Source organism: Aspergillus heteromorphus (assembly GCF_003184545.1).
Source record: "Aspergillus heteromorphus CBS 117.55 chromosome Unknown BO70scaffold_14, whole genome shotgun sequence".
Taxonomy (NCBI): domain Eukaryota; kingdom Fungi; phylum Ascomycota; class Eurotiomycetes; order Eurotiales; family Aspergillaceae; genus Aspergillus; species Aspergillus heteromorphus.
In genome coordinates this window covers 138,150-166,002 of record NW_020290419.1, presented here as the reverse complement: position 1 = coordinate 166,002, position 27,853 = coordinate 138,150, and the positions used below count along the sequence as shown (strand labels likewise).

At 55.1% G+C, this 27,853-nt stretch overlaps 13 protein-coding genes across 13 annotated transcripts; 7 read left to right on the top strand and 6 right to left on the bottom strand.

Annotated features, from left to right (window-relative positions):
* Positions 1-1,011: 1,011 nt before the first annotated feature.
* On the top strand, positions 1,012-2,453 carry BO70DRAFT_315650 (PEX11 family protein). Its single transcript, XM_025540322.1, has 3 exons — positions 1,012-1,311; positions 1,396-1,873; positions 1,937-2,453. The coding sequence occupies exons 1-3, from the start codon at positions 1,245-1,247 to the stop codon at positions 2,097-2,099; spliced, it is 708 nt and encodes a 235-aa protein (XP_025398840.1). The 5' UTR covers positions 1,012-1,244; the 3' UTR covers positions 2,100-2,453.
* A 762-nt stretch (positions 2,454-3,215) lies between these two features.
* gatA (4-aminobutyrate transaminase gatA) lies at positions 3,216-5,124 on the top strand. Its single transcript, XM_025543315.1, has 4 exons — positions 3,216-3,472; positions 3,548-3,583; positions 3,642-4,804; positions 4,866-5,124. Exons 1-4 carry the CDS (start codon positions 3,222-3,224, stop codon positions 4,910-4,912), a joined length of 1,497 nt encoding a protein of 498 aa, XP_025398839.1. The 5' UTR covers positions 3,216-3,221; the 3' UTR covers positions 4,913-5,124.
* Positions 5,125-5,248: 124 nt separating this feature from the next.
* On the top strand, positions 5,249-6,743 carry BO70DRAFT_362488 (phytanoyl-CoA dioxygenase family protein). The gene has a single exon (XM_025543314.1). It carries the CDS (start codon positions 5,457-5,459, stop codon positions 6,645-6,647), a length of 1,191 nt encoding a protein of 396 aa, XP_025398838.1. The 5' UTR covers positions 5,249-5,456; the 3' UTR covers positions 6,648-6,743.
* A 357-nt stretch (positions 6,744-7,100) lies between these two features.
* BO70DRAFT_371455 (lactonase family protein) lies at positions 7,101-8,331 on the bottom strand (the record flags this gene model as incomplete). Its single annotated transcript, XM_025544803.1, has 4 exons — positions 7,101-7,456; positions 7,507-7,980; positions 8,028-8,136; positions 8,188-8,331. The coding sequence occupies 4 exons, from the start codon at positions 8,329-8,331 to the stop codon at positions 7,101-7,103; spliced, it is 1,083 nt and encodes a 360-aa protein (XP_025398837.1).
* A 717-nt stretch (positions 8,332-9,048) lies between these two features.
* Positions 9,049-10,516, bottom strand: BO70DRAFT_315638 (uncharacterized protein). Its single transcript, XM_025540321.1, has 2 exons — positions 10,258-10,516; positions 9,049-10,210 (listed from the first exon to the last, which is right to left on the bottom strand). The coding sequence occupies exons 1-2, from the start codon at positions 10,411-10,413 to the stop codon at positions 9,287-9,289; spliced, it is 1,080 nt and encodes a 359-aa protein (XP_025398836.1). The 5' UTR covers positions 10,414-10,516; the 3' UTR covers positions 9,049-9,286.
* Positions 10,517-11,632: 1,116 nt separating this feature from the next.
* Positions 11,633-13,490, bottom strand: BO70DRAFT_362485 (carnitine:acyl carnitine antiporter). Its single transcript, XM_025543313.1, has 4 exons — positions 12,696-13,490; positions 12,618-12,634; positions 11,951-12,564; positions 11,633-11,900 (listed from the first exon to the last, which is right to left on the bottom strand). The coding sequence occupies exons 1-4, from the start codon at positions 12,991-12,993 to the stop codon at positions 11,852-11,854; spliced, it is 978 nt and encodes a 325-aa protein (XP_025398835.1). The 5' UTR covers positions 12,994-13,490; the 3' UTR covers positions 11,633-11,851.
* Positions 13,491-13,878: 388 nt separating this feature from the next.
* BO70DRAFT_45124 (uncharacterized protein) lies at positions 13,879-14,230 on the top strand. Its single transcript, XM_025548459.1, has one exon. It carries the CDS (start codon positions 13,984-13,986, stop codon positions 14,179-14,181), a length of 198 nt encoding a protein of 65 aa, XP_025398834.1. The 5' UTR covers positions 13,879-13,983; the 3' UTR covers positions 14,182-14,230.
* Positions 14,231-15,029: 799 nt separating this feature from the next.
* On the top strand, positions 15,030-17,966 carry BO70DRAFT_353101 (oxysterol-binding protein related protein OSH3; the record flags this gene model as incomplete). The annotated part of the gene is made up of 2 exons (XM_025541821.1): positions 15,030-15,065; positions 15,126-17,966. 2 exons carry the CDS (start codon positions 15,030-15,032, stop codon positions 17,964-17,966), a joined length of 2,877 nt encoding a protein of 958 aa, XP_025398833.1.
* A 402-nt stretch (positions 17,967-18,368) lies between these two features.
* BO70DRAFT_362483 (putative alpha/beta hydrolase) lies at positions 18,369-20,193 on the top strand. Its single transcript, XM_025543312.1, has one exon. The coding sequence runs from the start codon at positions 18,457-18,459 to the stop codon at positions 20,095-20,097; it is 1,641 nt and encodes a 546-aa protein (XP_025398832.1). The 5' UTR covers positions 18,369-18,456; the 3' UTR covers positions 20,098-20,193.
* Positions 20,194-20,750: 557 nt separating this feature from the next.
* On the bottom strand, positions 20,751-22,393 carry mdm12 (ERMES complex subunit MDM12). The gene has a single exon (XM_025543311.1). The coding sequence runs from the start codon at positions 22,245-22,247 to the stop codon at positions 20,952-20,954; it is 1,296 nt and encodes a 431-aa protein (XP_025398831.1). The 5' UTR covers positions 22,248-22,393; the 3' UTR covers positions 20,751-20,951.
* A 311-nt stretch (positions 22,394-22,704) lies between these two features.
* BO70DRAFT_362481 (RibD family protein) lies at positions 22,705-23,814 on the bottom strand. Its single transcript, XM_025543310.1, has one exon. The coding sequence runs from the start codon at positions 23,784-23,786 to the stop codon at positions 22,950-22,952; it is 837 nt and encodes a 278-aa protein (XP_025398830.1). The 5' UTR covers positions 23,787-23,814; the 3' UTR covers positions 22,705-22,949.
* A 257-nt stretch (positions 23,815-24,071) lies between these two features.
* Positions 24,072-25,167, bottom strand: BO70DRAFT_45081 (uncharacterized protein). The gene is made up of 2 exons (XM_025548458.1): positions 24,411-25,167; positions 24,072-24,354 (listed from the first exon to the last, which is right to left on the bottom strand). The coding sequence occupies exon 1, from the start codon at positions 24,986-24,988 to the stop codon at positions 24,413-24,415; it is 576 nt and encodes a 191-aa protein (XP_025398829.1). The 5' UTR covers positions 24,989-25,167; the 3' UTR covers positions 24,072-24,354; positions 24,411-24,412.
* Positions 25,168-25,231: 64 nt separating this feature from the next.
* On the top strand, positions 25,232-27,797 carry BO70DRAFT_371448 (molybdopterin cofactor biosynthetic protein; the record flags this gene model as incomplete). The annotated part of the gene is made up of 5 exons (XM_025544801.1): positions 25,232-25,250; positions 25,651-25,684; positions 25,787-25,828; positions 26,010-26,047; positions 26,611-27,797. The coding sequence occupies 5 exons, from the start codon at positions 25,232-25,234 to the stop codon at positions 27,795-27,797; spliced, it is 1,320 nt and encodes a 439-aa protein (XP_025398828.1).
* Between the last annotated feature and the right edge of the window lie 56 nt (positions 27,798-27,853).

Below are 27,853 nucleotides of genomic sequence, written 5' to 3'. Positions count from 1 at the left end.
TACTAAGTGCTGCATTCTGAAGTCTGGCACTCTGGCCAGGACCGGTAGTACCCCGCCAGCTGGACCCCTCAGTGGGGCACGCGTGGGATGTTGATGTGAAAGGCTCAAGACATTAATTCCTCAGATCAGGACTTGTATATAACCAGGCATGGTGGCGGCAGTCTGCTTCAAAGATTGGATGGGCCAAGGCCCTCTGTCCCGAACCTTGATATTCCGGCTGTTGTGAACAGCCATGTTGTTGAAAGTAGTCGTAGTTAGGTAGCCAGGTCTGCAACCTGCTGTAACTCATACAGGAGATGCGTCTGGGCGATGACGTTGGTCGGTAGACATTCCTCCGTGTGCTTACCAGGCCGCGCCCCAAACACGTTCCCCAAACAGGCAGGCCCGCGGTTGGGAATTTTCCACCAATGAAAATGGCCCTCAGGCCTTAGTCATCATACCTGGGGATTTAACTAATCACCACGGCCTGAGGCAAGAAATAACCCCAGTACCCGGTTGAGGTCTCCCTGAAGGTGCAACAAGAGGTCTCTCTACTCCATGGTTTGAGAAGGAATTTCTGCAGGATACTGGCTGTCATATAAGATGACCTTCCCAACTACTAGGAGAGAGAGCGTTGGTCTTCCCGCCCGGATAATTACCTAGTCGAGCAGTCGAGATTCCCCCTCTCTGACCCCTCCGCGCCTGTACGTTCTGAGATCCCGACGTGTCTAAGGCACGGAGTAGTATAATATACACAAACAGTAAGGTACTCCATACAACGAGCATCCAAATGAAGCCTGGAGCATGCCTGATCCCATCAGCAGCTGACCGCCTCCACATTGGGTTGTTCTGGCAGTTCATATCACAGAGACAGGAAGGGGAAGGCGGTGACAAAGACCTGTGACAGCGCCGGCACGGGGCAGAGCGAGGTCGGATGGTCGGAGCAGCCGAGGTCCCATGGCGCCCCAACCACGGTCGATCACCGTCGTTGGTGTTCATTTACCGATACCCCCCAGACCGGATCGCAGCTCCCTCTTCTCCCTCCTCCGCTTCCCCGTCTTCTCTCCCTTCGACCCTCTGTGGAGTTTGACTATACTGTATCTATACATCATTACATTTACATTAAGCATACTCACTCCCCTTTCTCCCCTGCCAGCTGGCCTGTCATCTTCCCTTTCACTCTCCCCACTTCGCTCCCAGAGACGCTTTGTTCCTCCGACCGACGAACCGCCATCTCCCGCTCTTGTGACGCAGATATCGCCAACATGGTTGCGGACGCCTTGGTTTACCACCCTGCTCTGGCGCACTACTTGCGCTTTGTCGCAACAACAGGTACGTGCTATTCCATTTGTTGCCTCGCGAAGGGACACCTGTGTTGGTCCTCATGCTAACCGAGGAAATGCTCATGATCCCTAGTCGGTCGCGATAAAATCCTCCGCACCCTGCAATACTTCTCCCGCTTCTACGCCTGGTACCTCTACCGCACCAACCGCCCCCAGGCTGCCATCGACCCTTATAATGCCATCAAGAAGCAGTTTGGAACCACCCGAAAGATCCTCAGGGTTGGAAAGTTCGTGGAGCACCTGAAGGCTGCGGCGCTTGCCTCCAGTAACAAAAGTCTGGTTGACCCTGTTATCCGCTACCTTGCTGTTGGCCGCCAGCTCGGCTACGCCGGTTACCTGACCCTCGACACCATCACCGTCGTGGACGCCATTGGTGTACGCAAACTCGCTGCTGCCAAGAGACTGCAAGAGTCTGCCTATCGGTCCTGGATGGCCGGACTGGCCTGTAGTGCTGTGGCGGGCGTGTACACGCTGTTCCGATTGAAAGAAAAGGAGAAGACCCTGGACTCCCAGAAGGGCGAAGATGTGGTAGAGGCCAAAAAGCTTAAAAAGTATGTGATCGGATGACCTGGGGTGCCGGCACAGGATCGATTTGCTAACACAGGCCGTCCTAGGGAATACTCTGTTGCGCGCCTTCAGCTCTTTTCCGACCTGTGCGACTTGACTGTCCCAGTTTCCGCCCTCGGACTTGCGTCGCTCGACGACGGCATCGTGGGTATTGCGGGTACGATCAGCAGTTTGATTGGTATCTACTCCCAGTGGCGGAAGACCGCATAAGCGGCCATCTTCAAGCCATGCGGGAAGGTCTAGATATGTATCACTATAGCCCACCATGGAATGCGTTGATCATCACCTGGTGCAGCTCGTGGTGTAGAGGCTGCATCAACTTTCTTTCAAACTTTCGGGCGAGGCCCACTAGTTGCCCAGTCTTTTGACGCTTGCAGCAAGGGTGAGCGAGGCACTGTGATAGCGTGAGACCTAGATATTTCGAGTCATTTTTGGATTAGCTGGGAGCGTGGGCCTGCAGGCGCGTTCCAATACTCATTCTTCATTGCGTGGATTTATGATGCTTAGATTATTCCCCTTGTGTCACTCGGCCGAATTGGAGTCTGTCCTCTTACCATAATCCAGGTCGTCTTTTCGTCCTCCTTTCCTCTGCGTAGTACTCATCGGATGCTCTTTTTCTTTCTGGGAAAAAAGACCGAGCAACGAGATCCTGGCAGCCTTTGGGTTCAGGCCGCGAAGGTGTTGGCTATCTATCACCTGGAGCAACAGCAAGACCTGTCGATTCCCCTCCGATTCCCGTCAACTGCCGAGCGGTCCTGCAGGGTACGGAGTATACCGTACTAGCCTACTGGGTAGTAGTAGTAGTATCTACTCCATACACACTACTGGTACTCCGATGGTACCTTGCCTACTGCATCTTGCCTACCTAACCAATCTAGTACTACATCGGGGGCTCCTTATCGCCGCCTGGACCACTATTTAACTGATAAGCTCAGGGACGAGCAACTGCAAGCCTGACATCGACCACGGAGAATTACGAGTACTGCTGGATAGGGAGCCAGTACTAAGTAGATAGATAGTCTACGTGCCACAGGCCGAGAGACCTCACTCCTGGGGGATCATCCCTTTGATTGGGCTGGTTGGTTTCCATTATCATCCGGAATTATCCATTGGTATTATGACCTAATTATCGCCGAGGGCGGTGGCAGTGCGGCTGCTGATTGGTGCAGAACGCCGACGATAGCAGGGGTGCGGGGCAGCTCCCGCCGCGGCCAGAAGCTCCCTCTTCCTCATATATAATAAGGCCTCCCCGACCGAGTTTCGGTACCTCCTGCTCTTCTCCCTCGGTCTTTATTCCAATTCCCCTCCTCTCCCCTCCTCGCATCCCTCACAATGGCAGCCCTCTTCCGCTCCAGCCTCAGACTGCGTCCGGCGACGCGCCTGTCCGCCGTCCGCACCCTCACCACCACGCCGCACCTGCGCGCTGCGGAGAAGCCGTACTTCCCCAATGAGCCGTCTGCGCCCAAACTGGCCACCGCCATCCCCGGCCCCAACAACAAGGCCGCCGCTGAGAAGTTGGACAAGGTCTTTGATGTTCGCAGCTTGAACATGCTGACCGACTACTACAAGTCGACAGGCAACTAGTCAGTTACAATGCATCTCCCCGCCCCCGCACCTCGCAGGGAATGTTCGTCGAACCATGACTAACTTCGTCCCAGCATTGCCGACCTGGATGGAAACGTGCTCCTGGATGTGTAAGCTTTCGATATCCCCCTCATGGGCTTTGCGGTATCTAACATTGGTCGGCTCTAGCTATGCCCAGATTGCCTCTATCCCTGTGGGCTACAACAACCCCCACCTCCGCAAGGTGGCCGAGTCTCCCGAGATGATCACCGCCCTGATCAACAGACCGGCCCTGGGCAACTTCCCGTCTCACGACTGGGCTGAGATCCTGAACACGGGAATCTTGAAGGCCGCCCCCAAGGGTCTTGACCAGGTGTTCACCGCCATGGCTGGCTCTGATGCTAACGAGACTGCCTACAAGGCTGCCTTCATGTACTACCGCCAGCGCGAGCGTGGTGGTCCCGAGACCGAGTTCACTGAGCAGGAACTGGAGTCCACTATGAACAACCAGTCTCCCGGATCGCCCCAGCTGTCTATCATGTCTTTCAAGTCCGCCTTCCACGGTCGTCTCTTTGGCAGTCTGTCCACCACTCGCAGCAAGCCCATCCACAAGCTTGACATCCCTGCCTTTGACTGGCCCCAGGCTCCTTTCCCCACCCTGAAGTACCCCCTGGAGGAACACGTCCAGGAGAATGCCCAGGAGGAGCAGCGTTGCCTGCAGGAGACCGAGCGCCTGATCAAGGAGTGGCACAACCCCGTCGCTGCAGTCGTGGTCGAGCCCATCCAGTCAGAGGGTGGAGACAACCATGCCTCCCCCGCCTTCTTCCGTGGTCTCCGGGAGATCACCAAGCGCAACAATGTTCTGTTCATTGTGGATGAGGTGCAGACTGGTGTGGGTGCTACTGGCAAGTTCTGGGCTCATGACCACTGGAACCTCGAGACTCCTCCCGACATGGTGACTTTCTCCAAGAAGGCCCAGACTGCCGGTTACTACTTCGGCAACCCTGCGCTCCGGCCCAACAAGCCTTACCGTCAGTTCAACACTTGGATGGGTGACCCGGCTCGCGCCCTCATCTTCCGCGGCATTATCGAGGAGATCGAGCGTCTGAACCTGGTTGAGAACACTGCTGCTACGGGTGACTACCTCTTTGCCGGCCTGGAGCGTCTTGCGAAGCAGTACCCCGGCCACATCCAGAACCTCCGTGGTAAGGGCCAGGGAACCTTCATTGCCTGGGACACCCCCAAGCGCGACGAGTTCCTGGGTAAGGCTAAGGGCGTCGGTGTCAACATTGGAGGAAGCGGCGCGAGCGCTATTCGCCTGAGGCCCATGTTGATCTTCCAGAAGCACCATGGTAAGCAAACCTTGCCCCCACTTTCCCAAATTGATAACGTGGCAGTACTAACATGCTGTAGCTGATATTCTCCTGGAGAGCGTCGAGAAGATCATCCAGCAGCTGTAGAACAGCTTTCTGGTTTTGAATCTCTTCTTGTGAACTAGTCCTTTTGATTACGTGCGGCGTTTGATGGTATTTTGGGCGGGCGACTTTTGATGATGTCTTTTTAGCCGAAGTCAGTGGCATTTTCTTTTACTATGAGTTATGGGTTAGATGTTCTGTCATGTATTGAGCAAAAAGCAAGTGCCGTACAGGGTAATGTTGATGCATGTCTCCGATTTTAATCTCCCTCACACACATGGGTTAGCCACAAGTAGGTAGCCACAGGTACTGCGGCGTTCCTACCAGTAGTCTGCCTACCTGGGGCGAGTCGGGATTTAATTTCCGATCCCCACGTGAAGCCAGATCGACAATGCAGGCATCCCTCACAGGTATGCAGGGAGCATACGGAGTACAACCCCACACAGCTGTATCCAGGTGAGTTCGGAATTCTCCCTCCGCCTGGAGTATTTCTACAGCAACTCTCCCCTCAGGACCCCTCCAGAGACAGCCAACAGCTTCTTGAAACACTACACACTACACGCTGCAGAGCATTCACCACTCAACCACCATGGGCTCCACCACACAACGAACGGCCGTCCCAAACCGGCTCTTCCACATCGATTCACCCGACCTGGAAGACTTCAAGCAAATCTGCTGTCAGACCACCAGCCCGGCCACCTACCAGCTTGCCTCCACCGTCGAGAGGAACATCCCCATCTACGAAGCCACCGCCCTCAACCATCTCGACCCCTCGCTCACACCTCGCCTCCAATCAGAATGGCATCACATCCTTGAATCCGGCCCCGGCATCTTCGTCCTAAAGGGCATGTACCACCCAGCCACCTACGCCGACACCCTAGCAGCCACCAACGCAGCCTTCCAACAGATCATCGACCAGGAACGCCAATCCCCACTCGGCCCCAAGGGCGACCACTTCGCCGCGAGCGGCAAAAACGACCGTATCTGGAACTCCTTCGGCAAACACGCCCTAGTCGACCCGTCCTCCTTCATCACCTACTACTCCAACCCGTGGCTCCGCCTCGTGAGCGAATCCTGGCTCGGCCCCGCCTATCGCGTCACCGCCCAGGTCAACATCGTCCGCCCCGGCGGCGCCGCGCAAGAAAGCCACCGCGACTACCATCTCGGCTTCCAGGAACTCGACCGCTGCGCCGCCTTCCCCCGCAGTATCCAGCTCGCCAGCCAGTATCTCACCCTGCAGGGCGCCGTCGCCCACAGTGACATGCCACTGGAGAGCGGACCGACCCGCTTCCTTCCCTTCAGCCAGACCTACCAGCCCGGGTACCTGGCCTGGCGGAGGAGCGAGTTCCGCGCGTTCTTCCAGGAGAATTATGTGGCGTTGCCGCTGGAGTTGGGTGACGGGGTGTTTTTCAATCCCGCCGTGTTCCATGCGGCCGGGGCGAATGTCATGAGTGATGAGGGTGGGTTGCAGAGGAAGGCCAATCTGTTGCAGATCGGGTGCGCGTTGGGAAAGACCATGGAGGTGGTTGATACCGTGCCGGTGGTGGAGAGGTGCTGGGGGGAGGTCTGTGAGCGGTATCGGAAGGATGGTGGGTTGAGCAGGGAGCTGGATGACTTTGTCTGTGCCGTTGCGGACGGGTATCCGTTCCCCACGGACTTGGATAGAAGACCGCCCGCACCGAGCGGGATGGCGCCGGAGAGTGAGCAGCAACTGATCGTGAGGGGGTTGCGGGAGGGGTGGGGGACGGAGAAGATCGTGGAGGAGCTGAGGGGTGTGTAGTTCTCGAAGGGGCCAAGACAAGAGAACACAAAGGTGACATTCCAAGTCCCTTCACACGTATCTTAGCAGGGTGATCTGTAACAGCCATCGCTGCCGGGCTTTCGGATTTGATATGACGATGTTTTCGAGATGCTCATAGAATAACTACCTTGTTCCAGCTGACGACGTATCCGACACCGCTCCGGAGTTTTTTCCGACCACGTGATGATATACGGCTCCGTATCAGTTAATTGGATGAATTGTTTCACTGTCAGAAAGTTGTCGTGGTGTCATGTCTCCTTATTGAGTACCCTGCGAGAATCCAATGCGGATACACTGCATGCACAGAGGCATTGAAAGATGTGGCAGCTGGAAAAGGTTCCGTGATGTGGACCAGACATATATACTTCAAAAGGAGTGAATGAACAGCTCAGGGATATAATTTTGTCTCATCTCTATGCACACATTGTATCATTAATCATACCAGATCGCGTTCATGCCAAATCCCTTCTCTGGAATATCCACCCGGGCCACCCGGGCCAGATTCTCGTCGCGGAACCGGTAGATCTCCACAAAGCCCAGCTGGTCATCGCACAGCGCCAACCACTCGTCACTGAAGTCACATGGGCTGACCGCGTTCGAGTGACCACCGCTCGTGGAGGTCGGGTGGATGAACAGCTGACGCTCGATGTTACCATTTGGTCCCAGCTTGAACGCCGTGATGTAACCGCTAACGTCGAAGTGGTTGCTCCGCGTTGTGGCGAACAGGTACTCGCCGCTGCGGGTGGTGAAGGTCACGTCGCCGCGGTATTTGTTGCGCGGGGGGAGACCTGGTCCAACTGTTAGCCCATGTGCCTACGTACGACCACGATTGACTTACCACCAGGGAGCAATGGGTATGTGATGTGAGTGAATACTGGCTTGTGGGTCCGCTCGTCGATGACGTAGACTGCGAGACGGTTGCCCGCCTCCATCAACGCGTACAAGTACTTGCCGCTGGGGTGCATCTCAACCCAGCGGGGGTGATCGTCTGGCGATGGGGCCTCGATGCAGTCGAGGAGGGTAAGCTCGCCTGTCTCCGAGTCCTTCTTGTGTGTCCAGATCTTGTTTGCCTGCAGGTCGGCCGAGTAGAGGTAGGTCTCTGTGGGATCGAACACCATGCCATGGATACCGGTGTTGGGCTCGTACTCGTAGTTCTGGATGTTCTTGTGCAGAGAACCGTCCTCCCCGACGGAGAAGACGTTGCCGAAGCCGGCGTACTTGTAAAACGGGTTTCCGTAGACATTGTAGGGGGGCTTGCGGGCGGCGAGCACAAAGATGGCACGGGTGTTGGTGTCCGCACTAGGGGCCAGTTCTGGATCCATTAGTTCCGGACGAAGGCAGTGGTGATGGGAGGCTCACCGTGACCAGCTACTGGGTGTGAGGCTTGGTGTACAATCTCAGTGGGACTGTGGACAGCAAAGCTGTTCCACTTCTTCATGGCGGCGCCATAGATGGCTTTCTTGTCGTGCTACTAAGAGTGAGCGAGGATCAGGTACTGGCATTGCACACAAAAGCCTACCGAGAAGGTCATCCATGAGATAGGTTCGGCCTCGGGAATGTCGGTCTTCTTGACCAGGTCCAAGGTCAGGGCCTCATCGTCAAAGGCGACAGTGTAGATGCGGCCTGGAGGGGTCCAGGTGCCAACCATAAGATGATGCTTCATTTTGAGGGGAGGGGACGAGGTGATTGTGGCAGTTGGGATGAAGGTGGTCAGGGAGGAAGCCCGGGAAGGCCAGGAGAATCTTGAGGTAGCTTGGGACAATTGGCGGAACATGGTAATTCCCTGGGGAAGAACGGAGGGAAAAGTTAACGCGATAGTGGCCGATCGGGAGATGCGCCGGGCTGCGCAGCCGACGCCAGCCCCGATTAGGGAATGCGGGGAAACGGCAGCAGAAGGCGGCATTGATGTTCGGGTTTCCGAGTCTGGGGGGCTCCCGACGCCCTCTCGATGGCCAGATCTGATGTCATGTTTGCTTTCTGCCGGCAGAATATGATGCCAGGCTGGGTTTAACAAGAATACTCAGCTAGATGCTTCACACAATATTAAGGACTCGCATGCCCCAGTCAAATTGCCCTTTTGAGAGGCGAGAGGAGATGAGGGGTTAGGGGACAGTGCGCGCGGGGTTTCGACCTGCTATGATCACGTGACACATGGCGTGTACCAAGCACACCACAGCCCAACCAACACCCGGGTGCGATGAGGACCTTGAATTCAAGTTTGAAACAGCCGTGCGTGCTTGAATGGGAGAGGTGCAATAATAGCCCGTGGAAGTTATCCCCCAGCTTAACGAGTGCGGGTGCTCTGATCATGGGGGAAGCTTACGTCCTCTACCGCGGTGTCTATTGACGTAGTGACGCGGTGACGACTACACTCCAACCCAGCAGTACCTATCAGAACAGAAAACCGACTTTAGTTAGGAGTAGAGTTAGGTAGACTATATCAAGTTTAGGCAGCTCTCAAGTGTCCGGGGATCCTTCATGCCACCGCAAAACCACAACGCAGACAGGCGACTATGAAGAGCTTATATTCAGGCAGATATATTTATGAACAGGATTACAGGATTGGCATCATGCCGATAATCCAGGCGGGCAACGTGTCGGAGCTAGTCAAGACAGATTTAGGCGTTTCCAAACCCATAGGTCACCGCGCCGGCCCAGATCTGGAGAGCCAACAACGAGCCAAACAGCACAACCACGGCAACCTCCAAAGCAAAGCCCTTGCCAATAGCCTTGACAAAGCGCATCAGGGCCGGCCGGTCGAACGTCTTCCAAGCATCCACGATGCTCACCTTGCCGCTGCCTCCCAAGATGGCGGGCGAGACTTTGCCGCCGAAGGACCGGTCAAAAGGCACAATAGACTCGTCCTCCTCCGGAAGCATGGATGCAGCCACGCGGATGAAGATCGCTCGGGCAGGGACCGATGCAACAAAGGAAAGAAGGGCTGGCAGGGACACCAGTCCAATAGCGCTTCCGATCGTTGTGGTGGGAGAGCCACCCTCGGCAGGGTTCTCCATGCCCTTGAAGCCGTTGCAGACACTGATCAGGAACAAAGGAATGTAGTATGCCGCACCTGTGACGGCGTGCTCAAAAGCAACGACAGGAGCAATCTTCTTCCAGGCGGCAAACCCGGGAATCCGCTGGTAAAAGCGCTTCGGGGAAGGTTCAGAAATGACAATGTGGACCCACGCTAGCTGCAGGTTGGCCAGGAGGACGGCGCTAACCATGCTGACAAGGAACTGAGGAAGAAAGGCATCGATAGAGAAGGGCATAAACATGAAGACCAGGCCTTGAGCGAAGCCGTAGGTCAGAAGCATGCTCAGGCCCCGGAAGCGAGACAGAAAGCCGGCACGGTTCCGGAGGTGCAGAATAGTCGTACGCAGTTTGTGGGTGACCGGGTTCGGGCGCACCTGTTCGGTCTCGGGCTCCTCCGCATCGACGGGCTTGTTGGGGTCGAAATCGGTGTCAATCCGGACATAGATATCGGGGTTGGAGTCCTCAATCGCGGCGAGGGTCGGGACCAGCATGCCGTAGGTATACTCGACCTACCACGGCATCAGCAGTGTTAACAGTAATTGCGCGGACGGCTTACCGAGAAGACAATGGCAATAAAGGCCAAGGCCGTGAAGACAAAAAGAGCCGACAGCCATCCAGCAAAGTGGATGGTGGGCTGGTTCGGGGCAGGCTGCTTGGAGGTGAAGTCCGCGACAGCCTCCGCACCTCGACGGACGAGGGAAGAGATCGCCATGATATTCAGTAGTAGTCACACCAAGGTGTGAACAGTCGGTAAGAAGTGGTAATCGAATGATAAAATTGATGAAATAAGGGAAAGACGAACAGTTGGATGATGATGGTGATGACGAGGAGAGAGGCAGAACAAATAAACGGGGGGGGGGAAGTCTTGCCAAGCCATCAGGCGGCAACCTACGGTCGCAGGCACCAATGCGGCTGAGTCGGTCTGGCGTGGCCCGCGTCCAATGAGGAGACCCACGGCCGCTGGTAATGCAGGTTTGCCCGGGCCGGTTGGCGATGCAGTACTCCGTACTCCGTACTACTACGAGGAAATATGACAAGATCAATCTAGATCCCATCTGGATAGGTAGAGTCTTACTCCTTCAACAGCCAGTAAGAAATCGGGAGTATTTCTCTTATGGTGGTGCTTTAACTCTCAGCGGTGTGCTTAAGGTGATTTCTGGCTACCGTCATAATCATCATCAAGGGTGCTACTTGGTAGAAATTCCATGTCCAAGGATACCAGATATAGCTCCCTTGCACTCCAAGAACGTCAAATGGCGTTGTAGGTTCGCAGAACCCGAAAAATATCAAGACCATGATTTCCAGCGAGGCCCGGCTCAAGGTTGGTTGGGATCACGAGTAACCATGTCGCTGAGCCGGAGCCAGTGTATAGTCATGCGTGGGGCTGAACAAGTACCTTGGGCAATGCAGTTATTGATGGGACTAGAAATATGGTAGTATTATTCACTTACCGGAAGTGATCTTGAATTCTATTATCGAAATTCAGCTCAGCGCGGTTAGTATTTGCTCATTGTGATCAGAGACTCGGAACGGAATAATAGCTCTCGCTATGGACTATGGTTATAGAACCTTTAGCCATGATGAGCTAGATACATCCTACCTAGAACTTACACACTACGGAATACAAAAGTCACAGATGGGGCATATACTTGGGCACTACTAAGTCCCTCGGATAGCCATAAATGGCTCCACTACTACGGTAGTACTGACTTGGATGTTAAGATTATGAGTCGGAGATTAGGCCAGGGATATGAGACCATACAGTCAGACAGCTCCCCGCAAGTCTGAAATCAAAGTTGATGCGCGAGACCGCTTTCAATGTTGCCAAGCTGTGTTTGTAACTTGCTTTAAGCAAGGCAATTGTTATTTGAACCCTCATTTTTCCCGGCTGTCCCCTACTTGGCGACAATTTTAGATTACGTGTGGTATGAAAATAACTGTCAATAGTATTTCTGGTGAAGAGAATGCTTTATATGATGTGTATTGCTAGCACCAGTGCAGACAACCAGAACGTCTAGTCTAAGTTCAAAACAGAGGATATCCAGGCTTGGAAAATGCTCACAGGAAAAACAAGGGCCACTTAATGCTCAATCTAATGTATATCCGTAGATATACGTCCCACACCAGACAACGCTGTACATTGCAGGTGCTTAATCGAAGAACTTCGTCATGAATTGGTGGGCCAGCTCAACACCCGCACTATGCGCACATTAGCAATTAGGCCTATAAGTATTAGAAGGCAGACATACAAAGTAGCAGCATTGGCAGGAACCGCTCGAGCCAAGGCGGGTCCGAATCCAGGGAAAAAGGCCTTGAAGCCACCGCTGGCATAGACAGTACGGATGGTGCCGCCGATTGTGGGACGACCAGGCGCACTTTGCAGGCGCGATTTGATGGTGTCGACAGGGAAAACAGGAATCCACATGGCAATACCGGCGGCTCCACCGGCAGCCAGGACAGCCGGCATGGACAGTCCACCAGTGACGTTGCCATTCTCATCCTTGGGGGTCAAGGTGCGCTTAATATATTCGTATGCGGCAAAGTAAGCAGCCGATCCGGGACCGTCACGAGCCAGGGTCATTGCGCTGCCCCGAAAAACACTGCGGATGCCTCCCTCCTGGTATAACTGCCGCACAACGTCCAGCCCGCCAGAGTATTTCGGCTTCTGTCCCGGCGGCGGTGGGTTCTGTCCTTGGATCTGCAGGAGCACCTTTACGCGCTCAAATGGGGCTGTGATCAATGTCATGGGAATGGCCGAAAAGAACCCAGCAGCCGAGATCTGGCCGATAGTGTATTGGGGGATGTTATTCTCCACGCGAACGGTGGACATTTTGCCCACTAGCGTTTTTCCCACATCGTATCCCTGATTGACTGTTAGCCCAGGGAAGTGATTCGACCGTCTCACATAGTGCATACCCAAAAGCTCACGGCAACTAAGGCACAAACAATCCCCATGTTAGTAGTTGTAGAGGAGGTAACGGGCAGGAAGCTTACACATCGGCGTGACTCCCACCAGGGGAGCGGAAACACCAGCATAAAGTCCACGCACGAGACCCTCGCGGGCGACTGTCCGCTTCACAACATCTATTGCGCCCGAGTAGACACCCTTCTGCGCGGTCTGCATTCGCACCTTAACCAGGTCAAACGGGTGTCCAACGACAACAGCACACACACCACCGGCAGCTCCAGCAGCGAGGGAGCGAAGCTGCGCAACGGTCTGGTTGATAGCCTGGACCTCTGGGACTTTAACGTCCTCCGGGATCGGCTTTGCGGCGGAGGGAGATGCGGACATGACGATGGCGGGGACGGGCGCAAGAGCGGGGGAGATAAGGTGGGGAGGCTAGGGGATCCCCCGAGAGATACGGTAAGAGGAAGAGGGAGGAGGAGGAGGTAAACGATCTAACTAGGTGAAAGCAGAAAGCCGGAGATATTGGGAGGTAAAAAGGATAAAGCTCATACCTTTAAGATGAAGGGAAAGAAGAAGAGAGAAGAAGCGGGAGAAGAAGAGCTGCGACGGTCTGCAGCAGCAAGGGATCTGCAGATCCCCGGGCGGGCCTTGGACCTCGGCTCGGGCGGATCAACTGCCTCCCGGTCCAGGCGTCCCCGGCAATGGGGAAGTACTACTCTTCTTGGACAGTGCTCCATCCAGGCGACCAGAACACTGTCCAGTGTACACAATATGTGGGCCACTGGCTGGGTGGCAAGCAAACCACAGAAGCTGGTTAACATGCTGCTGTTCCGACTTGACTACTGCAATTAACACCACCATTGGAATCCAGAAGAAGGTTGTTGAAGTGGCTTAGAAACAGCTTCAATAGTATTAGACGGCCTTCGATAGACGTGAAACATCGATTTTTGAGAGCTGGCTGTATACTAGCTCCAATCTAGGGTATCCACGCGTGATGCAAACAGAATACGGACGGCGGGCTACGCGTCTGCAGTACATGCATGTGAAGGCTTGGCAGTAGTGGCATGACAGACATGTATTCATAGGTAGATACGGAGTAGATACATGTGGCATCATCCTCGGTGCACTTCCTGTTGTCCGTGCTGAGTTGCAGACAGGTCAGTTGCAGGGGTCTGAGCAGATGACCGGAGGAAAGGCATAAAGCAGCAGACGTGGACATCGAAGTCAGTTTAACTGGGGAGTACTACCATCGCATCCGTTCATCCGTTCATCCGCTTCAGAGGGTCCACAGGTGCTCGCAGTTCTTCACATAAAACTCATGCAACTGATCCTACCATCTCTCCCCTTGGTAGAGTCATATGAGGGGATCTATTGATGCGAGCTTGCAGGTTCCACAGAGATCAATATCAGTCGTCTCAGATCCCCGTGATCAGCCAAGGATGGATTCCCTCAAATGGGGATCCCATATGGTGCTGCTGCTGCTGCTGCTGCTTCTTCTTCCTCCTCCTCTGCTTACTAATCGATACGACCAGTAACTATAATGCGGGGATCCTGAGTTCGACTCTCGGCTAAGGCTTCACTTCTTTTTTTCCATTCTCCTCCAAACTACCGTCTCATGCTCTTTTCGCCTCCACTATCATTCTAATAATGAAGGCTCAAATATTACAATAGTTAGAGGCAGCAAACCTCCGTATCTGAGAGTGATGCGCCTCGGCAGAAGGGCAAGGGATCACATGACCCAACACGTGACATATACTGGGACCGTGATGCTACCGGAGTTGAGTCTGAATCCGATGTTCCTAGCGATAAAACGGAGTTGTAGTTTTTTCTCATTATTTTGAAGGCATTCGGACCCATAATGTGGACCATGGGATCCCCATGTGAAACGGGAAACGTAAGGGTCCGGACATCAACCCGGGAGGCGGTCGATCCCTCCGACGCCGGGTCCTTCATGTGATGTCTCCGACTTTCCGTCTCCCCTGTCGGCGACTCGGCGTTGCCTGTCCTCTTCCTCCCCGCATCCTTAAACCACAACAACAATCACAGCAACTACAACCACAGCCACAACCTCCATGTTCCTTTTCGCCTCCTGTGTGACTGTCATTCGCTAAGCCATTGCATGAGTCGCTCATTGAATCTCCCCTGATCCTGGTGTCCCCCAATTCGCTCGCTTCCACGGCCGATGGTCAGCCCGACTGGTGTGTGCTGATCCCTCCCTCCTTTTGGGGCTGCGCCTGCCGAGCCTCAGCCTGATCTCCCTCCCCCCCCGATCGATCTCTTTCAGACCATCATTGTTGCTCCTCATCCCATCTCGCTTTCTCGCTCTCACTCTCGCTTTTGATCCTCTGCGTTAGCACCCGTGGTCTACCTTCGATTGTGCCTTTCCCCCGCTCTCTGGTCGACTGCCCCCTCGCGTAATCATGGCGGCCATGGAGGAGTTGGAGATCCACAGCAAGGTAAGGGATGTCGCTATAGCTGTCATGACACCCCGACACTGACCCTACGCTCATTCCTAGTCCTACTTTGTTCGCTGGGTACCTGTCAAATCTGCTCACACCATCTCATGGAGCATTCAACCACATAAAAAGTCCATCAACTTCGGCATCTTCAAGCATCCCGGCCATTCCGCCGTCCTCGGCTCCAACACCAATCTCCCAGCCACCGAGTCCCAGAGCACCGACTCCATCGAGAGCCTGCCCGCCGCCACCACCGGACGACCGAATGCCTCCATAATTGAGAAATTGACGGCTATCGGCCTCAAGCAGATTCAGTGGATCGGCAAATGTGAGGCCGAACGCATCGTCCGCGGCACCTACGACGTGCCCGCCAACGGTGGTGGGAACTACGCTCTTGTATTTGACAACACTTTCTCCAAGCAGATCTCCAAGACCGTCACCCTCGCTCTGCTTACCTATCCGTGCGCCCTACCACCGCAGTCGGTCCCCGTCCCTCATGCGTCCAGTCAACCTGCCCAGGGCGCCGACGCTGCGGATACTGGGAAACCCCTGGCAGCCCGTCGACGCGGTAACAGCATGGCTCAGCCACCTCCTCTAATCAGCGACTCTGACGCTGCGAAAACCCACACGGGAATACTGCATAAGCGCCGGAGGAAGCGGCATCAGGGCTGGGCACGCCGATTCTTCTCACTTGACTACACCTCTTCGACTCTGTCCTACTACCATGATCGCAATTCGTCTGCCCTTCGCGGGTCCATCCCTCTGTCCCTGGCTGCGGTCGCATGTAACGAGAAGTCGCGGGAAATATCTATCGACTCGGGCACTGAAGTGTGGCATCTCCGGGCCAACAACGATACAGAGTTTGTCTCGTGGAAGCGGGCTCTGGAGCGGGCTGCCTCCTCTAAGACCCCTGCTGATGATCATCTGCAACCCGAGCCTCTCCTACGTGTGCCCTCGCAGTCCGTCATCACGAACCCCGCAGAGAGGCGCGAATGGGAGCAGGTTGAGGGCCTCGTGAGCAAGGTTTCCGGGTCGCGCGATGCCATTCGGCGCCTCGCGAAGGATACCGACCCAAAATACTTGAGCGGTAACGGCGCTGACCGGCCGCGCGGTCGTTCTCGTAGCCCACATCGGACGCCAACGGACTTGAGCGTGGGCAGTGAGGATTCTAGCGATACCAAACCCTCGTTCTGGAAGCGCAAGAACAGCACTGCAACACAACCCAGCATCAAGCGCACTACTACTATGGCTTCGATGTCCTCGCAGCTGGCTGTGCCTGGATCCTTTGATACGGCATCTCTCGCGGGTGATCGAAAGCCAGCCAGCGTATCCGGGCGTTTGGACCAGATGGAGGAGATTCACGAACATCTGATGGCCGTGCTGCGTGACTTGGACCAGGCTGTCAGTGAGTTCTCGACCTTGATCTCAGAGAGCAAGCAGCGCCGACACCCCCCCGGTACGGCCGTGCAGTCGCGCCGCAGCTTCGAGTCGGATGTGTCCCAGGAATTCTTTGACGCGGTTGACGACGGTATCCTCACGATCAAGGGTGATAGCGATGACGAGGCGGCCGACTCCATTGCGGAAGCGGATGTGAAGGAACCCGAACCAGTGATCGACGATGCGCTCTCGAACAGTGAAGATGAAGCCCCCGAAATGCTGGCTAGCGGTGCGCATGATCAATTCTCGCCGCTGTTCCCAGCGCGACCTAAGTCGCTCTCGCCGCTTCCTCTTAGTGCCGTATCCCGTCGTACCAACATCACCGCCCCGACGGTCATGCCTCCCAGCCTAATCGGATTTTTGCGCAAAAATGTTGGCAAGGACCTGTCGCAGATCTCCATGCCAGTGTCTTCTAACGAACCGCTCTCCTTGCTGCAGCGCGCCGCCGAAGTCATGGAATATTCCGCCATCCTCGACCGTGCTGCCAGCACTTCCGACGCTGGAGAGCGTATCATGTACGTGACTGCATTCGCGCTGTCCTCTCTGTCCAGCAACAGGGTGCGCGAGCGTGCGATCAGGAAGCCTTTCAACCCCATGCTGGGCGAGACCTACGAGCTCGTCCGCGAGGATCTCGGATTCCGCTTTGTCGCGGAGAAGGTCTCACATCGCCCCGTCCAGCTGGCCTATCAGGCCGACAGCAAGGACTGGAGCCTGACGCAGTCGCCCATGCCGACGCAGAAATTCTGGGGCAAGTCCGCTGAGATCATCACCGAGGGAAAGATGCGCGTGACGCTACACTCGACCGGCGAGCACTTCAGCTGGGCCCCTGCCACCTCTTTCCTCCGCAACATCATCGCCGGCGAGAAGTACGTCGAACCCGTCGGCGAGATGGCTGTCCTCAACGAGACCACTGGCCACCGCACCATCACCACATTCAAGGCCGGCGGCATGTTCTCTGGCCGCAGCGAGGACGTCACTACCAAGGCTGTTGACGGCTCCGGCCGCGATCTTCCCCTCGGTCTCGCGGGCACCTGGACCACCTCCCTTCAGCTCACCGAGAACGGTGCCCTCACCGGCACCGCAGCCTGGACCGCGGGCGCCGTCGTATCCAACGCGCCTAAACACTACGGCTTGACGACCTTCGCGGCCACCCTCAACGAGGTCACTTCGATCGAGGACGGCAAGCTCCCCGGTACGGACTCGCGGCTCCGACCGGACCAGCGCGCGCTCGAGGACGGGGATGTCGACCGCGCGGAGGAAGTCAAGGTTCAGCTGGAGGAGGGGCAGCGGGCGCGGCGGCGCGATATGGAAGCTGCGGGCGAGTCGTGGGTGCCGCGGTGGTTTGCGCGGGTGGAGGAGGGGAGTGAAGGCGAGGTCGCATGGCGGTTGAAAGCCGGGAAGGATGGGTACTGGGATGAACGGAGCCGGGGAAGCTGGTCGGGAGTGGTATCCGTGTTTCAATAGAGATCAAATGGTTCGGTACATAGTTTTTGTATACTACAGGCCTGATACATATCGTGATTCTCTTTCTCTCTTTGAATTTCGGTTTAGTCATTTGACCAAATACACTAGTAGCTAAACATTATATAGAGTACGAATAATCATAATTATAATCATAATAATAATAATAATACCAGGGTTTGCCAGAGGGTTGTGGGCGGTGTCCCATCTAGGAGTAGCTTCCCCGTGACGATCGCCGACGTAAAGGAATACCCGATCTTCCATAGTCCTTACCCGCCGCCCTTCGGCTCTCGGGTCGGCAGTGAGGAGCCAGACGCGGGGGCGGCGGCATTCGAATACATCATACATAATACTTTGCTTGCGTTCATGGACGCGGGATACCCCGCCTTCTGCCCTCCCCCTCCCCCTCGCTCACCTTTGTATTGTTGTCTTGGTACAACTCAACCACAATCATACTCACGTTCTCCTTCCTTCAACAATCTGTCCTGTCAAAATGGCGACCCCCGGCCTGCTTTACGTGACGATGCAGCCGCGTCCGTCCCTCCCGGACGCCCAATTCCACGACTGGTACAACACCGAACATGGCCCTCTGCGCCTCCGTCTGCCGTTCTGCACCAATGGCTTTCGGTATCGCGCCACGGATGGGAAGGAGCCCGAGTGGGTGGCCCTGTATGATATCACCGACATGGCCGAGTTGACCCGCGAGACCTACCTAGCCCTTCGGGGCGACGGAATCAAGACCCCGCGCGAAAAGGCCACCATGGCTCAAATTGCTGTCGATCGCCGCCTGTATGACTTTCTCGGCGAACAAAAGGCCTCCGACTACACCCCCCTCGAGAACATCCCCGACTCTGAGGCCGCCGGCTCCGTCCTGATTGCTGTCTCCATCACCCTCTCCGCCGACGCCGCCCAGGAGGAGGACTTCAACCGGTGGTACACCGAAGAACATCTCCCCATGCTGTCCCGCGTACCGGGTTGGCGTTCCTCCCGCCGCTTCGTCACGGCCGCCATCGACCCCCAGGCCCCTCGCGAGTACCTGGCGTTGTACGAATACCGCGCCCAGAACGGATTGGGAGGTCCCGAGCACAAAGCCGCCATGGACACCCCGTGGCGCAACCGCATCGTGAAGGACGTGGTGGCGCAGCATCAGCGCCGCGTCTACCAGTGGGCTTACACCTTTGGCCCCGCGCCTCGCGAGCTCTCCTCCCTCGCATCCAACGACGTCGCCGGGCCCTGGGCATCGATTGACGGTCGTACCCGGACGTTCCCCTCCCCCACCCGCCCGGCTGTCGAGTCCTTTGTCACCACTCCCGACGGCGTGGACCTCCCTTACCGACTGGAAGGAAGCACCGACCCCCACAGTCCCGTTATTGTGCTTAGCAACTCCATTCTGGTGGACTACACCATCTGGGATGATTTCGTGGACCAATTCCTCTCCGACCCGAGGAACCAGAACTTCCGCATTCTTCGCTACTCCAAGCGCGGCCGGCTGCAGAAATGTGGCAACACACCCATCACCATTGACGTGCTCGCGTCCGATATCATCGCGCTTTTGGATGCCCTGAGGATCCCCAAGGCGACATTGATCGGGGTCAGTTTGGGTGGAGTGACCGTGCTGAATACCTCACTCCTATATCCCGACCGCGTCACGCGGTTCATCTCCTGTGATACCAACAGTTCCAGCCCGGAGTCGAACCGGAAGGCCTGGAACGACCGGGCCGAGATGGCCGACAACGAAGGCGCTGTGTCGTCCACAACTCAAGAGACTATCGTCGGTGAGCAGCTGGCCGAGGTGACTGTGCGTCGGTGGTTCGTGCCCGAGTCGTACGAGACGCAACCCCATCTGCCGGCCAAGGCGAAGGAACTCGTGCGGACCAACAGCCGTGAGGGATTCCGTAAGAGCATGCAGGCGCTCTGTGCCTACGACGTGCGGGAGCGGATGGCCCAAGCAACAGTACCGGGGCTCTTCATCGCGGGAGAGAGCGATGGCGTGCTGCCCAAGACGATGCAGCAGATGGCTGCGGATCTTAAGGGTGATGCCGAACTGAAGCTTATTCCCAAAGCAGGCCACCTGCCTATGCTTGAGAATGCCACCGCATTCACAGAGGTTGTGAACCAGTTCCTTCACCAATAGGTGGACGATTTCCATTAAAACAATGTCACTTTTATCATAGAATTTCCCTATCTACTACTATCTACTTGCACATACAAATAAGCACATATAACCAGCAATTCAATTTAATTCAGTTGACCTCGAATTTATTCGAAATGGGTTTAGACCCGATGGCTTTCCCATAAAGTAGAACCGACTAGTTAGTTAGAACTTTCTAGTTACTAAAGTAGTATCCGTCTTTAAAGATCATTATACAGCCTGCAGTCTGATATAGGAGAGGGCAAAAGTTTTGATGGGGACGGAGCGGGAGGCAGAACGAAGACGGTGAGATTCATCCAAACTAGTATATATGGCTACAATATGATTTAAGCCCTGATTGTCGATATATATGGAGTGGAAAAGGGGGGGGGGAAGACAAGAGAGAAATTTTTTTTTGAAAGAGATCGAAGTTAAAATATCAATGTGTTCTCTGCGGAAACCTTCAACCATTCCTGCTACAGGCTCTACTAGTATTACACCCAATGTTGCCTTGGTTTCTTATCGGGGACCCAAGCCTCTCGTTGCCATTTCAAAGACTCCAATTAGTGTGCTTGGCCATGTTAGAGCAAGGGGCTGTACTACCACGAAAATGTACGCAGAAGCTAATTCTGGTAAAGGACGACAAGCGACAAGTAGCCAGCCTTGCCTCTGCTTGATGTCATTGCTGCTGAAGATAATACCAAGATAGATACAGCTTGCGCTAAGATAAGGGATATACATGCACGAAATTCAGATCAAATGTGCTATGGTGAAACAAAGTACATTTCCAATATGTCATGGGGAGAGAGAGAGAGAGAGAGAGAATGTCTTGATTCCGAAAAGTCCATCCTGAATCGTTAGACAAGGAATGTCCAGAAGCTTGGATAGATAAACTCCTCCTCGAAGATCCGCCGCACCTGGGCAAGAACAAACCGTTCCACCTTGCCGACATTCTTGAGGGCCTGCTTCCCATCCTCCTTGCGACCGATTTCACTCTCAACCCGGATCTCCTGTAACAAACCACCCTGTCGCTTTGCAGAGGCCGTACTATCCGCGCCTGGCCGTGAATATTCGGTCTGGCCCCCTACATCCTGTTGATCGGACCCAACCAACGCGTCCGCGTCCTCTGAAGACAAGAAGCAGAAGTGGACTCGATTGCGGATGTACGCGACCACGGCCACCCCGTCGAAGGTGATCCCGGTAACATTTAGTTTCAGCGGCAGTCCCATGAAGCTTGGCATAGGATAGTCCAGCAGAATCTCTGCGGTCAATGACAGATGCACGTCGCCCGCATACTTGACATGGCACAGGATTTGGAAATCTTCGGGCCTCCGCTCCCTCATCCGAGGGAACCGCAACGGCTCACCCGAGGTGGGGTCATCGAGGTCTTTGTCCTCTGGATGCGAGCCATGATCAATACTGCCTGCCGCACCCCCCTCGCTCTTGTTTGACCCGGACAGATGAGACGGGGGCATGCTGGATGTTGACGGACGCGAAGTGGGATTGCTGTCATCAATGTCGGCCTCCGGGCGTGATTGGTGCGCCGCGGCGAAGGCTGGAGCAGGCGGACGGCCCCTGCCCCCAGGCCCCATCATTCTTGAATCGCTCCACCCACTTGCGAACGGGGTTCCACCTGCGACTGCCGTGAGGGGAGTCTGCGTCCCAGAAAGACCACCAAGAGACATCAGGTGGTAGCCCAGGGTCGATGTCCCCCCGGGGATACCTGGGGTGCCGGTGCGAGGCAGGAAATGCGGGTTGAGATGATCTCCGAGAGTAATCGGAGGCCGCACAGTGGCGGGATGTGCCCGGTCATTGAAAGGATCACGGAGAGGTTGATTCAGAGGGCTCTCGTCCCGGAAAGGGGACTCGTCAAGGTCCGAATGAGACCCATGCCACTGCGCACTGTGTCCGGAGACGGAGGTATCATCATCCTCATCCTCCTCATAGAAGTCGGCGAACGGTTCGCAGAAGTCCTTGATCTCGAGATCCGGCGGGGTGGTGCCAAAGTCGAACGAATGAACCTGAACGGATCGGATGAAGCGCGGCAGAGCCACTTGTTGGAATTTGTCATGGATGAAGGAGCGGATGCGCTCGGCCAGTGCTTCTCTGTCCGGACCCGAGGTCGCGGTGCCCCAGTCGACTTCAATGGACATTACATGTGCACAACGACCTCAGTAGGGAAACCTTGATGGATGCGACGACAACGGCGAAGCGAGTCCAACGGGATTCTAAACTCCGAGAAAATGCCAGAAAGATAAGGGGGGGGCAGTTAGTTGACCGGTTGGTTCCGAAGAATAATAAATCATCGCGGTTTGCGGATGTTTCCGACGCGGAGGAAAGCGAGGCTGTTGCGGTCAGCTACACGTGACTGCGGGGTCATGTGTTTTGTGTGGCTGCAACAGCAAGCAAGTGAAGTGCTAATTAGTTAGTAGTAGTACTACAGTAGTACATTGCGAAAAGCTACAAAACCCTTTGAAATTCAAATTATCCTAAGTGTGTCTGATTGAAAAAAAAAAGTTTTTTATTCTTCTCGCTTCAATCAAATCTCTTATTGCTGAGAATTCTTTCTATTCTGTATATAATATCTAGAAACCGAGCAGGAACTACAGCTAAGAATTAATCAAACTCTTTCTTTAAAGTCTTCAGTAGACGTGCCTGGGCAAGGCTTTGGCGATATTCGGTTTGTCCTCGTTTTGCAACGCGCCGATGGCCTGTTGGAACATGCGCATTTTCGTAAAGAGATGCAGCAACGTTGAGCCGCACTCTTCAAAGTTGTCTTCGTGCGACTCCAGAGCGGCTACTCCCTACTCCCTACTCCCTACAAGATCTCCTCTCAAACACCACCTTGACCTGCCCTATTCCCCCTTGATCCTCCCACAAAGAACCACATCCTCCCCAAAGGGATACCACTTGACGCCCGTCAACCGCGATGCCGGCACCACAACCCCATCCTCGACCCTCCTCCGCGGCGACACCACCACGCCCCCGCGCCCCAACCACGTCGGCGCGATCGTGACAATCACCGAATCAACCAAGGCCTGGCCCGTCGGCTCAAGCAAAGAATTAATGACCGACCCCCCACCCTCAATCATCACGCTTTCCAAGCCTTCCCTCGCAAGACAGTCCAGCAGCGCCGTCCAATCAATCCGGTGCCCCCCATCCTCCGTCCCGACCGGCAGAGCAATGAACTTCCCCCCATGCCGCTCAAGCACCTCCTTCTGGACCGGAGAAGGAACCGTCTCCGCGGCAGTGACGATAAACGGTGCCCGCCCGCGTCCATTCCGTGCCAGCTCGAAGATCTTCGACTCTTCCGTGAAGTCCCATCGCGCGGACGGGTCGATGATGATGGGTCGGGGTTGACCGGTCAGGCCCTCGGCGCCGTATCCGCCAACCCCTGCCAATCGGCAGTTTAGGCCTGGGTTGTCGGCCACGGCGGTGCCTACGCCCACCAGGATGGCATCGTGCCGGGAGCGTAGATAATGGGTCATGGCTTTGGACTGCGGTCCGGAGAGCACGGTCCGGGTGCCGGGGGAGAGCGCTAGGGATGAGTCCAGGGAGGTAGCGAATGTGAGGGTAGTGAAGGGGAGTCTGGGGTCCGTGGTTGCATGGTGGGAGTGGTCGGCTGGTGGGAGATGAGGTTCTAGGAAGACCCGGTCTGATTCTGGGAAAACGAGACTGTCTGGGGCGGCCATGGTGAGTGACCTTGTGAGTGATGCTCGATCATTTCATGGGGGAACTGGGAGATCAATAATAATAGTACCGGGCGGGCAGTTTTCTTGGTTCCAAGGGACGGTGGGTGCCGATTGGTCGTCGGATGGGGCGGGCGGGGGCTTGATGCTGGGTCTCTGCTTGGTCTGTGCTGGATATACATTCACGAAAGAATAAAATGAAGATACTGCTACGAGGTACATGGTGTGTCAACTAGCCATCTTGTGCCTATGGACCAGAATGTGGGGTCAGGGTTTGGATCGGGGAAGGATTGCTTGTGCAGGCACAGCGCTTATGGTAAAAAATGTCTCATTATTCGGGTCCCTATCTAAGGATCACTGACTGATGGCAGGTACTCGAAGACATTCTCTAGCGGCAGATCTCAAAGACAGGTTCCAAAGGAGTGACGACAGCATCTCAGATGCTTGTAAATGCGCAGCATAAACAGAAAAAAAAAACATAAAATAAAAGCATAATGTTTCAAATCACATCTTCGGATAACGTCCACGCGCTATCGAAGCTTCCATCGTCAGACTGGAGATCACCTGGACCCTTTTCAAGCCCAAGTTAGCATGGTTCACACCCATCTGCAAGGCAGGTAACCTTACCTCTATTTCTCGCTCGCGCACAGCTGCTCGAACTTGTCAATGTATCCGGGCAAGGTCTTCTGCCAGACAGTCTGGTCCGAATCAAGCTCCTTGATCTTGTTGCAGCCCGCCTCGGTGATGTTGATGGAGCTCGAGATCTGGCCAATGTGGTTCATGATGATCGGCTGGGTAGCCTTGAACACACAGGCGCCATACTGGAAAAGCCCCTGGAGGTCGTTGCAAAGGGGCTTGTTGCCCTCGGTCTGGCAGTCCTTGGTGACGGCCGAGGTAAGCTGAGTCCGGAACTGCGAAAACGACTCCTCCTGGCTGGTAGAAATGCCCAGCTTTGCATCCAGATCCTTGGTGATCTGGGGGACAACCTGCTCCTGGAGGTACTGGTTGTGCTGGTTGATAGTGGCGGTGCAATTCTTGTCACACACTTCCGTGTTGAAGTAGTGCATGAGCTGGAGAGGCTTGTTCCCAAGGACCTGAGGAATCTGCAAGCAGCTCTGAGGGATGTCCGGAAGGGAAAGGCCAGCCGCATTCGCAGCGGAGAAGAAGGTGGCGGCGGCCACAACAGAGGAGGAAGTGAACTTCATCTTGATGAGTTGGAAATAGTTTTTGGAAATAGTACTGATTCAACGAGTGGAAGACTTGATTGAGCTGGCGACGATACAACAAGCTGGGGGGATGAGGTGAGTTATATACCCTGCATGAGTTCGATATCTACTCGTGAAGATAACAGAAAGCTCGCGCAGACTTACCCTCGGGGACCTACGAGGCAGCAGAATCAAAACTAGGCGTTTTAGAGGCCGTTTCATGCTCCATACCCCGGGTTAATCATGGCCCTGATTCTTTCCTGTTTGGTAATCCCTCGAAGATCATTTCGGGTTCTGCTCCACCAGAACCCAAGAATGAGCCACCCCGTGCCCTAGCAATCAGCCACCAAGGCTTGTATCAGACTATCAGTGCCATCGGATTACCGGTGGGCGAATTTCCCGCCATATGGATGAGGTCATTCCGCGTTTTAACCAAAATCCAGGGCACTGGAATATTCTGGAGATGCCGTCGAAGGCCTACTAGTCGGCAACAGAAGATCTGCTTTCCACCCGGTGCGACGCTATCCCGTTTCACAGGAGTTGAACGTGCGAACCGCCAGAGTCTGATTGGATGTGGTGGCATAATCTAGATACAGCTCAGCGGCACTGTAACCAGTCCAGATAGCCGGATTGCACTGCTACATGTCCCGAGATTTTACCAGCAGCACTATCGACAATCATGGTTTCGTTGCGCGGGTGGAAAGGTGTCCGGGACAGAGAGACTGACCGTGCCCCCGAGCTGATGTTCGGTTCATACATAGATAGCATGTTAGTTGGTTTCCAAAGACATCAACGTAGCTCGGCCTTCACGGGCCGGAGTCAAGCATGGAGCCCCAGAAGGTCATCATAGACTGGGAAGATTCTGACTTGGAAGCAAAGAGGGGACTTTCTGATGACGGTAATAATTTGTCGCAAGTACCCGAGACCCTACCTTGAACACCCGGGCATCCGGATACGGGAGTTGGTATAGTATGCCGGAGTGGTTGACTACGGAGTACTCCGTACGGCAAGGCTCAAACAGAGTTGCAGGGACCCTTGATTCTGATACACGCATCGGGAGTGATGTGTATCGGACCAACTCAAAAATGGGCCAAACATCCATCGGCAAGTGTTCACCTGTTGGTGCGGGAGACCAGGATTTGAGGCGTTCGCCGGACAGAGCCCAAGTCGTTCCGGAGCCTGCCTCAGCCAGCGAAACTTGGGTCCTACTGAGGCAGAGCCTTGGCGTGCCCGAGTCACGCACAATGTCACATGGCACGGTCACGTGAGTGAACGGCTGTTGGCGCGCCACCGTCTGGATGATTTGATGAATCAATTATTCTGTTATCATTACGGAGTACTCCGTACAATGATAGCAAGTCCTAACTAGTTATCGCACCTTGGCTGACACACCACCATCCCTTCCTCCCACACTTACCGATGCCTATCCACCACCCAACGATGCGTTTGCCTGGTTTTTGCCTGCGTTGACCAGAATCCAGCCAGCATGGCCGAACTCTTGCTGCGCGGGCGGGCACTTTCGCCGTTGCTGCCATCCTCACGGCCCACCCGCCGAGTCCTCACTCAGACAGGCCTCGCCATCCGTCGTACGCGGGCGCATAACACACACTCCACGGTCGCAGCAACACAACCCGAGCGACCCTCGGAGACCTCACCCTCCCTATCGCCACAATGGTCCGCCCTCAAGACCGCAAAGCCCTTCTCCGAGTTCCTCACCGACACCTTCAACCGCCAACATGACTACCTTCGAATTAGCGTGACCGAACGCTGCAACCTGCGCTGCCTCTACTGCATGCCCGAGGAAGGCATCCAACTCTCACCTCCCGCACGCCTCCTTACGTCCGCCGAGATTGTCTACCTGTCGTCACTCTTTGTGTCGCAGGGTGTCACCAAGATTCGTCTTACTGGTGGTGAACCGACAGTTCGCAAGGATATTGTCCCACTGATGCACTCAATCGGTGCGCTGCGTCGCAACGGACTGCGTGAGCTCTGCCTGACGACAAACGGCATCTCGTTGCACCGCAAACTGGACGCTATGGTGGAGGCTGGACTGACGGGGATAAACCTGAGCCTGGACACGTTGGATCCATTTCAGTTCCAGATCATGACGAGGCGGAAGGGCTTCGATGCAGTGATGCGCAGCATCGACCGCATCCTGGAGATCAACAAGGCCGGTGGTGGGATCAAGTTGAAGATCAACTGTGTGGTGATGCGCGGGATCAACGACCAGGAGATCATCCCGTTTATCGAGATGGGGCGAGATAGTCCCATCGAGGTGCGGTTTATTGAGTATATGCCTTTCGATGGGAACAAATGGAATCAGGACAAGATGGTCTCGTATCAGGAGATGTTGACTGCAATCCAGAAAAAGTATCCGGCACTACAGAAAGTGACCGACCACAGGAATAACACAAGCAAGACCTACCAGGTTCCAGGGTTCAAGGGTCAGATTGGTTTCATTACTAGCATGACGCATAACTTTTGTGGGACATGTAACCGGCTGCGGATTACGTGTGATGGGAATTTGAAAGTGTGTTTGTTTGGGAATGCGGAAGTCTCGCTGCGGGATATTATCCGGAGGGACAACACCAGGGATCTGGTTGAGGGGAGCGCCACACAGGACTCCAAGTTATTGGAGGCCGCGCAGACTGCGGCGCGGATCTATGACGAGGGCGGCCAACTCCCTCCTAGAGAACAGGAACTGCTCGAGGTTATCGGGGTGGCCGTGAAGCGAAAGAAGGCCAAGCATGCTGGCATGAGCGAGCTGAAGAGCATGAAGAACAGGCCGATGATACTTATTGGTGGGTAGGCGCGAACCCTGGATTTGACGGCGACACTATGACGGATGATGTTATGACTTGTATT